At 40.2% G+C, this 14,935-nt stretch overlaps 1 protein-coding gene across 1 annotated transcript in view; it reads right to left on the bottom strand.

Annotated features, from left to right (window-relative positions):
• Positions 1-14,935, bottom strand: part of pappa2 (pappalysin 2) — an 88,398-nt gene that overhangs the window by 48,871 nt on the left and 24,592 nt on the right. The window contains exons 5-11 of the mRNA XM_078264957.1: positions 13,165-13,313; positions 10,082-10,221; positions 9,569-9,722; positions 7,694-7,886; positions 6,483-6,616; positions 2,349-2,531; positions 884-1,187 (exon numbers count right to left, since the gene is read on the bottom strand). Of these exons, the coding sequence (XP_078121083.1) occupies positions 884-1,187; positions 2,349-2,531; positions 6,483-6,616; positions 7,694-7,886; positions 9,569-9,722; positions 10,082-10,221; positions 13,165-13,313 (1,257 nt within the window). The remainder of the gene's footprint in view (positions 1-883; positions 1,188-2,348; positions 2,532-6,482; positions 6,617-7,693; positions 7,887-9,568; positions 9,723-10,081; positions 10,222-13,164; positions 13,314-14,935) is intronic.

Raw genomic sequence — 14,935 nt, 5'->3', positions numbered from 1 at the left:
CTGTTTTTGAAGCCGTGTCCACCTAACATCCACCCTGCTCTGTAAAATAGCAACAGCTTGTCAGAAACCCACAATGTTCTGCAATCATATGACACAACTGTCATATCCTGGCAGCTATTTGGTAAGATAAAGAAGGCTTATGGCTTTAAATTTGGATTCTGGTAAACATTTCAACATGCCACAATACGAGACAGGACAGTGTACAATGTTATTCAACTTAGCCCCGAAACCTTGCTTGTTGAAACAGATTTGGATCAGTGGCCACAGCTCAGCATCCCCATGTTGGAAACATTTGCCTTCTGAGCTTTTCAAACAGAACCAGACACTTTTGAGTGACAGATAACTTTGGATTAGCAGATCTGAGGACACAGACACAGAGGTATGCTGTGGAACTGGAACTCCCCATGTTGGCCTTAAATAACTCTTTTTACCCTCAGTCTTATTTTCCTCTGTGGCTGCTGATGTCTGACAAGGCAGTATGTGTGTGTGTGTCTATGTGTGTTTGTGTGTGTGTACCCAGTTTTAGTAGTTGGCACAGCCTCCATGTTATAAATATTCATCTACACCTGAGAGAAAACCAGACTCGGGAACTTGCCTCAGGGGCAATCCAGGGTATTTTAGGGTGGTTTGGACAGAACACACCTTTCAATTCCCATTACATATTGTGGTTACCTCTACCTGTTTGGGGCATATTCTCAAGCTGGGGTCACTATTATAATGTGTGTAGTGTACTAGAGGACTGAGAGTAAATCAAAGAAATTAGCTTTTATTACAAAATAACACTGAAAACATGACCGTCAGGGGATCTTTACTAAAACTTAACTGAAGTAAAAGAAAGTAAATGAAAGAGTTTGCCTCTACAAACACAACATTCAGCATCTACCTGTCAGTGAATGTCTGCTGGGTCTGAGGTGAGGGGGATTTGCTGGTGAAGGGCGGCTGCCGCTGAATCCTGTACAGCAGAGGTTGGCAGCCGGTGCACAGAGGGCTGCCTGGGCCTGAAGACAACATGACAGCGTCGATCTCCATCTTCTCATCGAAGGTGCAGAGTTTTATGGCGGTGATGGCAGCGTTGTGGGTGTCGAGGCGCAAGGTCAGGGGCATGTCGCAGAAGACGTGCTGGGGTCCGAGGTTCATGCTCTTCCCCGTGTCTGTTATCAGCTCGACGTCGGCTATGGCTGGATTGTCTGTGACAAGGAAATACAGACAGATATGTCAGCTGTTATTTCTGTCACTTTGAACTTCACTGTCCAGCTGTGTTTTACACTGAACAGAGTAAGGGTTATATCTGGAGACCAGAATTTTACACATATTCATGTATTCATGTACAATGGTACATGACAACTGGTTTTCTAGCATTTCTCATGAGCTACTGCCTTGAAATCATTCTGATTAGCACAGTTACCCCTCACATTTATAAAGAGACTAAGAGAGTGACCTCCCACACAGCATTGTAAAAGCGAGTCCAGTTTGAAGCATTCAGCTAAAGAAGACACTTCCAGATTTTCCTCCACCGAAGAAAACACGTTCTTCGGCTAAAAAAGCCTGCGGAAATTAGAGAGATAAGATCAGAGTCAACATTGATCTGGCGTTTTTGAGATGGAGAGCGCTATGAGCTGCTAAAGGGCTCCAACATGACTCTGAGCTGGCTTTTCTTCTTGAGAAGGGAGGGGGGAGGTGTGGCCGACGCGCCTGTCTGTTTTGGCCTGAGATGCTGGTGCTCAAGTGCAACGTCTAGTGGTTCTTAAAGTCTTATATAGAACCTTTAAAGGTTTAGGACTTTGTATGAATCCCAAGGCTCATATTTGCTATAAGCAACATCCAATAACAATGCTTAAAATTCTTTAACCTCTTTTTTTACGCCACGTGCTGTGTTTACGTTGCTTAATAACCCTCATCGTTTCCAGTCTCCCAGGGTTTCACAGCAACCATCACTTATTTTTGCATTTCCCAACCGCACACTGCTTTTTCACAGTCATGCTGCTCTTTCTAAGGCCCATAGCATTTAGGGGCAGCTGTAGCTCAGTCTGTAGGGGACTTGGCTTTCGAACAGGAGGATTGTCGGTCCAAGTCCCCGTACGGACCATGCATGGAGAGGTGCCAGTTCGCCTCTTGGGCACTGCCGAGGTACCCTTGAGCATGGACCAAACCCCCTAAACTGTTCCAGGGGTGCTACACAATGGTTGACCCTGCGATACCCCCTGAATTGCATGTGTGCATAAAAAGGATTTGCAAGAGATACATTTCAACTGCCAATTTACCATGTGGATTGATTGACAAATAATAAAAAAGTAAAAGTAGAAAGTAAAAGTAGTGCAATCTGAAAAATCAAACAGAGTTACACTTACTTAAAGAGATGTAGGTGACCCAGAGGGTAAGTGCGTGTGGAACCATAGGGTGGAGGAACCTTAGTGTGAGGGTGCAGCCCTCCGTGTCGGGACATGGCGAGGTCACATTAGTGTCATAAAGGCTGAGCTCAGGACTCCAGGCCTGGAGGCTGGGATCACAGGGCTGCTCCACATCAGGGGGGCCTGGGGTTCAATGACATCACACAGACACACACAATGGTATTCATGTATTGCAAAGGGCTCTCAATGACTTCATCCATTCAATAACCCCAAAAGCTGGGAACATACCATGTATAGCCCAATCATAATCCTGATTCAGCCATGAAAATGAAAATAGAAAACCATTGACAGTGGATAGTCAGGGCACTTGACTGACATGTCTCTCATTCATTCAGACATCTATCTTGCACTTATTTGTGTCTAGATCCTCATTTTGTTGGCACATATGTGATCTTCCTTTTCTTGCTTATACATATTTTATTAGCATTGTTGGAGGGAGCCTAAGACCTAAGATTTCCATTGCTTCCCTGTAATTGCTGTGCAAATGATAAATTAAAACCTTGAACCTTGAAGATGAAGCCTTTTCGAACCTAATCGGTAGAACATACTGGACTTGCTTTTGCTTCTAAACCTCCCGCACAAGTCTGGGAAGAATATGTGAGTAACATCCTCTCCCATTTTAATAACTGTTCTCTCGAGTGGAGCTGCTCTTTGCCCAGCAGTAAAGGACTGTAGTTGCACTGTAAAGGCTAAGGCATGAGTCTGAATAACTGTGTTACTGGCAAAACATAACAATTTTTAACAGGGCATGAGTCCCTTTCACTGAATAAAGATTCAGGAAAAGGATTTTCCTGGGGGGGGGGAATCTCCATTTCCTATTAACACACACACACACACACACACACACACACACACACACAGCAGTACATAGGCTGTGTGTGTTGCAGTCTAAGATTAACCTGTGTATCAGATTTGGTGGACAGAGACTCATGGATAACTCTGAATTGCCAACTATTTGCTCTTTCATTTATCACATATCGCATGGCTGGTATTACTTTGAACTATTTAAAGCACTGAAAACGTATTTTCTCTATCAGTTCATTACTATAAAGGAGGGGATCCTACATGAATACACAACCTTCAGCCATAATTAGGACCATTTTGGTCATTTCAACGGAGACGTGTCAGTGCTCTTCTCGCTGGTATGAAGTAACGAGGCTCAGTTGGAAAAAAAAGTGATGACATGTATTTCTGTGTGCCTAACAAAATGTAGCAATATCTGAATATGATGAAAGTTGGAGGATGTTTTCCTCATGTTGCCAGGGAGATGTCACTGCCAATCAAATCTGATCAAACACACCCCACAGTCCTGATGAAGCAGATTAGTAAGAGTTTTTAGTCTTAATAAATAATACTCCCAGTAAGGATAGGTTTACTTATTTCTGTGGTGTCCTGCCTTGTCCTCAACATGTCTTGTCCACTTCTGTGTAGTAGAGGCCAATTTATCACATTAATCAGTATTACTTTTAACAGCTAACAGCAAACTCGTTCTCATTAGCAACAAGAGAGAGAGCAGAATTTTCCAGTTGACAAAAAAAGCGTCATGTCCTCTTACTTAAAATATGGCCAACGCAGCCGTAACCACCTTGACACCAGGCAAAATTAGTTTTTATTTGTTACATTGTTACAAAGGAATCCCATTATGGTAGTTTTATTATCAACTGTGTCTCAGAAAGCCAAATAAAATCAGGATGTTAATGAGGTGTTACATATTTCACACCCAATGTGAAAAAAAGACAAAGAACACCAGGTAAATGATGTCCAGATTTGCCCAAATAGGCATAAACGTGAACCAGAACTGTAGCTTTAATATTTCCAGTGGATGATCAAATATATGGATAATTGTTTGCATCCCTGTTCCCTGGCTGTTTTGACGCATACCGTACGCCCATGTTAGATTTCCATTCCCCTGTACAGGTATTGACATTCTCATGCCTTTCATCTACTCTCTGCAAAATGCAGTACATTGAACAACATGATGCACCTACTTTAAATTTTCTGATTTTGAATTATAAACCACTTTAAAGGCAGGGTTAGTAATGTTGAAAAGCTAGCAAGATTTGAAAGTAGCATCTCCTCGGGGCTCGGTCTAACCCCTCCCCCTGCCCTCGGGGCTCTGAGCCACACACAGACACGCACGAGCTCCGCTGCATCGCTGCTTCAGAGCAGAGAAAGGACCGCAATTTTACTTCATGTCTCATTCACCGGTAAGCAAACAGATAATATTATCATACCAAATATTTTAAACAAACATGACTTCTGTTAGAAATGTGGTGACGACGCGCATTGAGCTCAGGCTCGTACACAGGAGTGGTAGAGTATGCACAGCAGGTCAAGGAGGCATTTCATTGGTTCTTTCCAAGCAGAGACACTGATTGGTGGGCATTTTTACAGGATTATAGCAGCTACATTAGACGGATCTTTTTCGCTCCTTTTTTTAGAGCCCATAAGTTATTTATTGCTGTCGGGGTGTAAAGACCTTTTCAAACAATATATGACTTTTTTTTTTTTTTTTATATATATATATATTGGAAATAGTTCAAACAAATCTAATCCTTCTCAACATGAACGCCGGCTCCTGAAACAGGCCGAGTTGTGTCTTAAAACTCAAACCAGTCAAGACTGTGGCACAGACAACATTTTCAAGGACAATTTTGCAAACAGTGTTTTGCCATTAAACTTGTAAAAGTGTTTTGTGTTGCCAGCAATGATATCCGCATTGAATTTGTCTAACTTCCCCTTTCACTTTCCCTGCTGAAGCCAATATTACCCATCTGCATTGGCTGACAAAGTGACCCTGCACAGCATCTGTCTTTAGAAGTGGGAAAGTGAAAAGGGAGCCAGGGAAGCCAGCAGACTGGCTGTCTCCTCAGCTGTGTGCATACCACTGTTTAGAGTAAGACTGTAATTGACTCTTTATCATCATTATGATCCCCGCAGCGAAAGAGAGGGAGCCGTAATCCCCCCTGTTCCTCCTCGCCTCTTGTTTTCAAAGCATAAATTCCAGCAGAGGATTTCCACATATTTGGGTAGAGTTTCCACGGAAGAGAAGGAAAGTGTTATTGTGTTTGTAAGGTATTTCGTTCTTTCTTTCTGTATATCTCTTTCTCTCTCTTTGCTTTCTTGTTTGCTTTCTTGTGTTCTTTGATTCTTTCCCCTCACCCTATATGTCATGGCAAAGGAAACCAGGCTTCTGTAGAAATTATGATTGGAATAACAAGGACCATGTGCTTACATAAAGAATTATGTTTCAAAGTACAGTGCTACAAGATACACTTTTTTGGTGCTTTTTTTGTTTATGACTGAGGTTTAGTGTTTGTACAGCACCCAAACATTACCCAGAGTAGACGGTTTGCCTAAAAATCCTTGTTCTCACTTTGGCTAAAATAAGACAGAGACAGAGAGAGGTCTGTAGCTGAGTGCAATTATCATTTAATGATTTTCTGCTTTTTCCTCTTCCAGGAGCCATTAGCCTTGCACGCACCTGAAATTTACAGGGAAGAGACGTGTGTGTGTGTGTGTGTGTGTGTGTGTGTGTGTGTGTGTGTGTGTGTGTGTGTGTGTGTGTGTGTGTGTGTGTGTGTGTGTGTGTGTGTTTGCAGGGGAGGGGGTAGATCTGCTCTGTGGAAACAAGAGACAGAAGTAGAACTCAAGGACACAAACTCAATCCTGAAACCGCCACATTCCTCACTGTCAATAATTGTTGACAGAAGGGTTTATCGGACGAAGAACTTAACTTAGTCAGCTGTAGATTTTAGGATGAAAGATGAGCAATCATTTACCACTACCGGTTTCAACTTGGCCATTATTTATTTGAATGAATTCCAATAGTTGAAAAAAAAATCTATCTCTATCAAGTAATTCATCACTAACAAACGATAATTGAGTCGCAGCCTTACATACAGCTCCAACAATCTCTTACACTGGTTTGAGGAAGGATTGTATTAAGAAGAAGTATATCCTGAAAAACTATTCTAGATTTTGTCGGTGCATTTAAAAAGAAAATAATCATCCTTGTTTTAGACACATATGCACAAACACACACACACACACACACAGTGATTTTTGACTGACCAACTGCCTCCTCGGGTGTCCAGTAGCCTGACGTGTCACAGATGCGAGGTGAGGTAGCCTCGGAGGCGTACTGGTGGAAAACACCGTCTTTCTCACAGTCTCCACAGTTGATACCAGACACATGGATGGAGGAGCTGGGACAAAAGGAAACAGAGTCGCTGATTATTGATATATCACACTTTGTCTTTTGCTTGTCCCAACAAGGCAAATATATTTCTATAAGTAGGGCTGTTCTGAATATTTCAATTCAGAACAGCCTCGAAGCTTCATTCATAATGTTGACATTTGAATTCTTAATCAACATTGGAATGCTGCCCACCTTTTTTTTTTGCATGTCTATTTATTGTTTGATCCCAGTAGTTCTGCACAGTTGCAGATAAAGATTAGGCTAGATTAATATTATTAGTATTATACTATTTGTAGAATTAGATTCCAGTGATGGCTTCATAGGATTTTTTCCGACTTGTGTGATCCAAACATTTCCAATAACGCCAGAGCGTTTTTTCTGTTGTAGCATAATGTTGCTATGAGCCGTTTATCATTTCATCATTATTTTATGCCCATATTGGATTATCCTGCTGGCATGTACTTAGGTTGACAAAAATAATGAATTATATTCTTTAAAGAAAATGTATTTAATAAAAAAAGACTAATTTATTTAATCTAATGAACCACTTTATCCAAATTGAGGATTCTTTTCGTGGATTTTTGTCTTTTTTTGGGGGTGGGTGGGGGGGGGTTAATGACGTTATAAAATATGACAACAGACATTCCAAGCTTCATTCAAAACCTCAGTAGAAGCTTTGAATGTAAAAACATGAAATTCTGAATTTGCCGACTTGTGGAGGAGTTTATTTGAGGCTACAGTAGCAACAGTACATGAACATGTTACATTGGGCCAACAACATCATGTCATTTTTAAAGGCTCCAAGCCTTATTCTGGCAAGACTTGGAGAGCGCCTCTATCACTAAAGTAGTCATAGGATCAGGTGAACATATTTCCCAAAGATCTTTTGGGATCAGATGAGAGTCAACTATTTTTTTTAAATATGTTTGAACACTATAATCATGCATTATTTGTCCACAATAACGGTTGGGATTGTGGTAGAATTAGCATTCAGATGAGGAGACAAGTGCAGACAACAGATGAAACTCAATGTGGTGTATACCTTGAAGAGGTAAATAATTAGGATTAAGCCATGCAATCGTACCTCTGATAGAGTGGTCCCCTCAAAGGCGGTAGCCAATAAATAGAGACAGAATCCGGACTCTGGTCTGTCACTATGGGGGCCAAAGGAATGGGGGCAGGGTGCTGGTCCATCAGCCACTTCTGATAAACTAAGTCAAGATAACAGTGCATCCGGGCCACTTGGTTGGGAGTGAAATGGTTGGTGCAGTTGTCATCTGATTTGGTGCAATGAAAATAAAAAGTCAAGGCAATCATAATGAATCAGGTTCAAACACAAGCCTCCATCTAATTTCAGTGCTAATCACATGGTTGAAAATAATTAGGTTTATTGTAGACGTGAGGAGAGGAGGTGAAATAACATCCTGTGAACACAACAGCAATGTCCTTAATGAACCTTTCAGAGTGCATGCAACTAAATTTGAGTATATCAGACAATGAAATGACTAAAACGATAATATTATTCTGCTCTTAAGATACAATGACACATTTAAGTGCAGGTTGTCTGAGCAAAAACATTCAGATGTCAAAATAAGCTATTTAAGCCATCATTTTCCTGACTTAAAGCATGATAATACAGTGCAATCTAAATGCACTGACATCTGAAATAGTTCATTTTAACTCAGTTTTGTCAGATTAATTATGACTGTAATTTATTATTGTAATGTATATTATTATTATTTAAGGTAAGCACATTATAATACTGAAATTAGCTAAAATAAAACAACTGAGACACACACAAAAATGTAAAAGTAATGCTAGTTATTTGTGTGCAGTATACATGGTATTGTATTGCTTGTGTGGCTGTGTATTACAAACAGTGCTCCCACACTTTCCTATACATCAACTTCAGGGACTTGCCTTTCCAGGACCAATTTCCTCAAATTCCCCTCCTCAAAGACCCCACATGGCATAGTTTGAGATCAAGATTAATTATCTTTACAACACTAGCAAAACTTGCAGACTTCAGAGAAGACGTGCAGACAACAATAAAAAAGCCAAAAAATATATAGCCTATTAACTAACATTAAAGGTACAATATGTAATATATTTACTGTAATAAATCCCAAAATGATCCCAATGCATCATCAGATATTAAGGAAGCATGCTAAGTTGAAATACTATCTTTTCTGACAACAATGCTAATGCATACAGGATCAAGGGAGATAGATTCTACCCGACCTACAAAAAAACAGCATGTTTCTAACTGTTTGGTGACCAGAGACGGGAGACGGGAATTTTATGTCATTTCAACATTTGTGTACTCACATTGAATTATAGCTTGAGTACCCGAGTTGGTTACTTGTAAAAACAATTGAGACAGCCAGCAAAGTGATCCCGACTGGTCCTTGCTAATGCCGCCATGCTAACCTTGCTAACGTTAACGTAGCCTGTTCAGCGGCCGTAGCCGACAACGGTGAGTTATTTTAAGCCAAGAAAGGGGCGCTGTAAATCGGGAAGAGAGGACCGTGAGTTTGCAGTGTGTTTAGCTATTGTTGCTGTAATTTTAAGCCTAGGAAGTGTGTCTGTCAGTTGGGTACAGAGCTCCGCGTGAGCACGCGGTTTTATAACTGTCAATATAGCCATCATCTAACGTTAGCTACTCCGCTGTGCTGTGAAGTAATGTCTGGCTATGTGAGACAAGCGTCTAGCAACATTGTTGTGGATGCTGCGGTCTCAGCCTGGCAACCTCTGTGAACTTCGAGTCTGGGGAGGAGCGGGCGGGGGAGACAACTCTCTCCAGTATTTTGAATTTGTACTGCAGTAACTATTTGAAACACCAGCTGTCAGTATTACATATTGCACCTTCAAGTAAAAAAAAATAAAAAAAATTGATGTCTGACAGTAAGCCTGCTGTTAATTACAAGTAAGGAAAGTAAAGAATGTTTATTGACTGTACCTGTGTAACTCATGTAATTGCTATAAGGTGTGTTGTGGTACATAGCGACTCCACAGGTATCACTGACGGCTCCAGGATCGTGGCACGCTTTGGATTTGGGTGTTGGTGCAGTGTCAGCACATAGATCTCCTGTCTCCATGGATGGGGTGGTCTCCTGCAAGTGCATATGACAGAACTACTTTCAAATGATCACAGGAGAGTGAAAAGCTCTATCCAGGGAGGCATGAATACAGACGGCAGATGGAGTACACAGACAACCCCCTCTTAGTTGTTGCTTAAAGTATCGTTTTAATAATTGAAAATATCACCAGGTTCATATAAAGCACATTTAAGCGTAGACATGACGACTGAAGAAAGACACTTTCCCACATAAAGTAACATTTTGAATAAGGCAATAAACTGTATGACACAGAACAATAACATTGGTTTTAGTAAATACAGTACAGCTTTGCATAGATACCTTCGTCCCCTTTGTCACATAAGTATCAAGAGGAAAAGATGTAACAGCCCTACCTGACATGGGTCATCACAGGAGTCTCGCTCGCTAACTCCCTTAAAGACATGGTACAGTCCAAAGATGTGGCCCATCTCATGGATCATGGTGTTGTGGTGGCCCATGGTACCGAAGTAGGACGGGTTTAGCACCATCCCACCTGAGTACAAAAGATAGTTCACAGTATATATATGTCTATTTTAGTATTTTGATAATATATAAAATAAAGTAAATATAGTTTTAGTTTCTAATGAAAAGTTATGTGAGCCTTAACACGGTTCAAATCTAAAATAGCACTCTCTTTCAAGACTGTAACACCTTCAACAGGCGAACAGGTTTAGTGCCCTTTGGCAACACAATAAATAATAGGAAATCCCCAGACTCAGCTACTGTTCCGTGCCTAAAAACATGAAACCGTGTTCAGATCTATTACCCATGTAGGATTGTTTTTTGATAAGATTTCAGAAGCACCCAACAAAAACAACAGATAGCAAACAAATGTGATATTGCTGTCAAAGTCCAGATTCTAACTACCAGCTGTGTGGCTATTCAACTCCAGATGTACTCTGCTACAGAATTTCCAAAAGAGAAACAGACCTCCATTGTAAAAAGACTAAGTACTGTGACATTTAAAACCAATTAGGAGTGAAGTAAAACTTTAGTATTGTAAACCAGAAACAAGACAGAAAAGGAAACAGGATAGAGTAAGGTGGCTACGGGTGCAATGGGCCATTTTTTCTTGCTTGAATATAAAGGATTGCTCTGCAGAAACCTTGTATTCACCATTTTGCCTCCTTTTCCTAACAGCTGACACCTTTCACCACTGTCCTAAAGGTGTCGTAGGTAGGATTGTGAAGATAGCATCTTTATCTTTATGTTTGAATTTGGTATAAAGTTAGTCCATGCGCCATGCACGACAAGGTATGTGTTTTTGGTGTGGATGTGGACATTTTGTACTATAAAAACACAAATTTAATAAGAAAATTAAAGACTAAATAAAAATACAAATCATTACCAACGTGTTCCAAATATAGCAATTTTAAAATCAGCTATGGTTTTGGGGCTATGGTGAATTCTTAGAAAAATGGCCTTTAAGTGGATAAACAGGTTTTCTGCAGCATGCTGATAATCGCAGAATCAAGAACAGACATGAAAGTTATTGGTTCTCTAATTAGAAACAGTGCATTTAGTGGTGAAGAAATAGAACAATAAAGACATTAAAATACGAAGACACTAAAAAAACAGCCTCCAGAGACGACATGTCATCCACTAACGTTTTTAAAAAGAGGACAGATGCTGAGCAACTGAAACAAATGTCATGTGGGAGACATTCAGTAGAGAACTAAATTCAACAGTTTCATTCAAAAATATAGCATCTACTCTGACATTAGAACTGGTAGCATCAAAGTATTCCTATTTAAATGAATAGCTATCTCTCAAGCCCATTCATCTACAAAACAAAAACATATTACGTTATATAATTATCAGTTATTTTCTATTCCGAAGAAACAACAACAAGGGATGTCATTACCCCAAAATGGAATTATAGCTTTTTAGAACAAAAGGTGGGCACAATAAAACCAGTGAAATGTTTAACTCTAATGTGTTTACAGGGAGCTGTTCAGTGTGTACTCCCCATGCCTAAGATGTCCAGCTCCTCTAGTGGTGGCATGAGAAAATACATCTGAATATTCACAAATAAATAAATAAATTTGGCAAAGAGCTGTCTTTCTCCTCCTTTCTACCAAAGAAGTCAAAAGAAGTAAAAACAACTCTTCTTTGCATCTAATTTTAAAAATCATTGTTGACAACTCATATGCTAAATGCTGGTGCTAATATATAAACGTTATTTTTGTTTAATAGTGCAGGTTTTGCTTTGATTATGCTGTGTGTGTGCATTTTTGACATTTCTTCATGCTATTTCTTTTAAACAAAAATGTCTTTGGAAGACACACAAATTTGATGTGTGCACTGTGGACATAAAACGTCACCTGCATGTTTTGCCTATAAGGTTGCAGCAAACAATTACTGTCATTGAATCACCCAGTTATGATTTTAATTCCTCAATTATCAATTTAGTCTACTGTTATTTTTAAATTTCTAAATAAAAAATGACCAGCAGAACTTAACAGAGCTCAAAGTGAAAATAAAATCGAAACAAAACTGAGTACCGTATTTAAACTGACCTTCAAACAAAATTCACAAGTATTAAATTCCTAATTATATAAGCTAAATTAAAGCAGAAATTCCAATGGATTAAACGATTAATAATCAATTAGTTGTCAATCGTAACATCAATCGACTAATCATTTCATCACTAAATGTGTGGGGTAATATGTTTATTTAAGTTGTTTTTTTTAAATAAACAAGACAAAGCTTGAATGTGCTATTTCTTTAAGGATCCACTTTATTAAGTATACTCAACTGGTAGTGAACAGACAGATTCTTTGATGCAGGGATTCACAAGGTGATGGAAATGTAACAGTATTTCACGCATTTTGCTTGTTACAGGGCCATGTAAATTCTTCCAGTGAGACATTTTCTTAAAATGATAAATGCTTTCACTGGAGGTACATCCCATGTGTCTCACTACTTTGTACTAGCAAAAGAAAAGTGCATAAATAAATAAAAGAACAGCTGGCACGTGGGCATGGGTGGCAACAATGTTACAGAGCCCACAATGTTCAAGTCAATTTTATTTATATAGCCCAATATCAAAACTCCCAAAACCCTCGCTTAGGATAAGGAAAAACTCCCCAAAAAAGTCTTGTAACGAGCCCACACTGCTTGTGTTTGTTTGTTTGGCTGTTGTTGGGTTGATAAGCCTTTTCCAGTGGAAAGGGGCCTAATGATTAGAAGAGGAAAGAGGCAATGTGCCGGGAAAATCTCTGCCAGCTCCAATTGCTCTCCCCATCTCGTTTGGATACCACCAAAGTAGACAACAAAGAGAGTAAGTAAAGCAAGTAAAGAGATGATGAAGGAATGGATAATCACAGAAAGAGAAACAGGATCAAATAAAGACAAAAATAATGTCAAATTGGTAAAGGAGGAGAGAAGAAAAAGAAAGTACAAAATACAAATTGTTAGATGTAATCTAACTTACCTTGGTGGGTTAGAGCCTCCTTTGCCCATGGCCAGGTTGCAGCTCCTGCCAGTTCTTCACGCACCGAGTTGCTGGCAAAGAAAACATTGAGTGTGTCAGTGCCGCTCAGGTGTAGCTCCTCCTTTAGCTCTTTCACACTCATATAGGCCCTGCAGAAATTAAAAAAGAGAAAACATGAAAATATTAGACATAGAATACTATTATCATAATTTCCAAGGTCTCATATTGTAAAAAGTTAGATTTCCATATATTTTTTTATTATTATAAAGCAGGTTGAGGTTGCAATATAAATACTCAACCCGTTCTCATTCCCAACTCGTAAAATACGGACGCTTGGTCAGTGTCTCTCAGCGTCAGATACGATGCAATAAGCATCCCTCAGCGTGTGTATAGAACGTACCGGGCAGAGCAGCAGCTCTGTGGCGTGTGAAGATGACATATTATTAAGAGAAACAACGGTAGCTAGTAGTAGTACTAAAGGAGACTTTTAGCGTCAATAACAACACCAAAGGCACCTGACCAAACGTCCGAATTGTACACGATGGGAGTGAGAATGTGTTGAAATACTGTGAAAGTATCACAACGCTCAATCCATAGAGAAATGCACACAGGCGTTTTCAGAAACGGTGCCGTCAGGACTTCTGTACGGTTGTGATGTCACAACTATAATATATGTTGGTAGAAAGTGCTGATACAGAGTTCTGTAAAGGCCCAGACACCCAGAGCCGACGGCCAAACGTCGGCAGAAAAGACAGTTGGGCTGATCAGTCTCCCCAAATTGGTCAAAAAAGTGCCTCGGAACACACCAAAGCGACGTGACATAATACCTCTCCATAACAGCAAGCAGCGCTAATCTGTATTGTCGCCCACAAATGAAAACCGGCAGCTGATTGGACAAACGCGTCACATGGGTCTTGTTTCTCCGGAAATTCAAAGACAGACTGTCATGGCGGCTTGTTCAGAATATGATCTCATATTGTACTAAAATAGTTCACCGAAACGTGTTTCTCAAAACATTTTAAAGGAACTTATTGGGACTTTAGCTTATTCACCGTAACCCCCAGAGTAAGACAAGTCGATACATACCCTTCTCGTGTCCGTGCGTGTTGTAACGCTGTCTGACGGTTCCACCGGTAGCTTAGCCTAGCACAGAACCTGCAGGTAACTGGTTCCAACTAGCCTACTGCTCTACTAGCCTACTAAGGCTTGCTACAAAGCAAATCACTCCGCCCAAGTAGCAGAAGTAGCAGAGCTTCGCCTTTCTGAGAATATAGTTCCCAGTTTGTTTACGGTTAGAAGATGGCTGTGTCTCATGTTACGTTGTTTTTTGTACACGCTGTGACTCTACAAATCACAACATGTAAATAGGAACATGTTGCCGTTATTTTGTCACTTATTCAGAGCAGTAGGCTAGTTGGAACTAGTTACCTACAGGTTCAGTGCTATTCTAAGCTACCAGTGGAACCGTCAGACAGCGTTACAACACACACGGACACGAGAAGGGTATGTATCGACTTGTCTTACTCTGGGGGTTACAGTGAATAAGCTAAAGTCCCAATAAGTCGGTGTGTTCCTTTAAGCGAGAAATAGGCCATGCAGTTGCTGAATCTGTCTTCATTTCAGATCAACAAAGGTCAGTTTAAAAGATTTTCATCAGATTTTGAGAGACTCTAGTCACGCTCATTCTGAACCCCGTTTCCGGGTTAGCACTCTACCAATCAGATGGGTCATTTGAGTCCAACTGCCGGCAGTGCCAGCCAAAATGAAGGAC

The sequence above is a fragment of the Sander vitreus genome, chromosome 12 (assembly GCF_031162955.1).
Source record: "Sander vitreus isolate 19-12246 chromosome 12, sanVit1, whole genome shotgun sequence".
Taxonomy (NCBI): Eukaryota; Metazoa; Chordata; class Actinopteri; order Perciformes; family Percidae; genus Sander; species Sander vitreus.
This window is presented reverse-complemented; position numbering and strand designations above follow the sequence as displayed.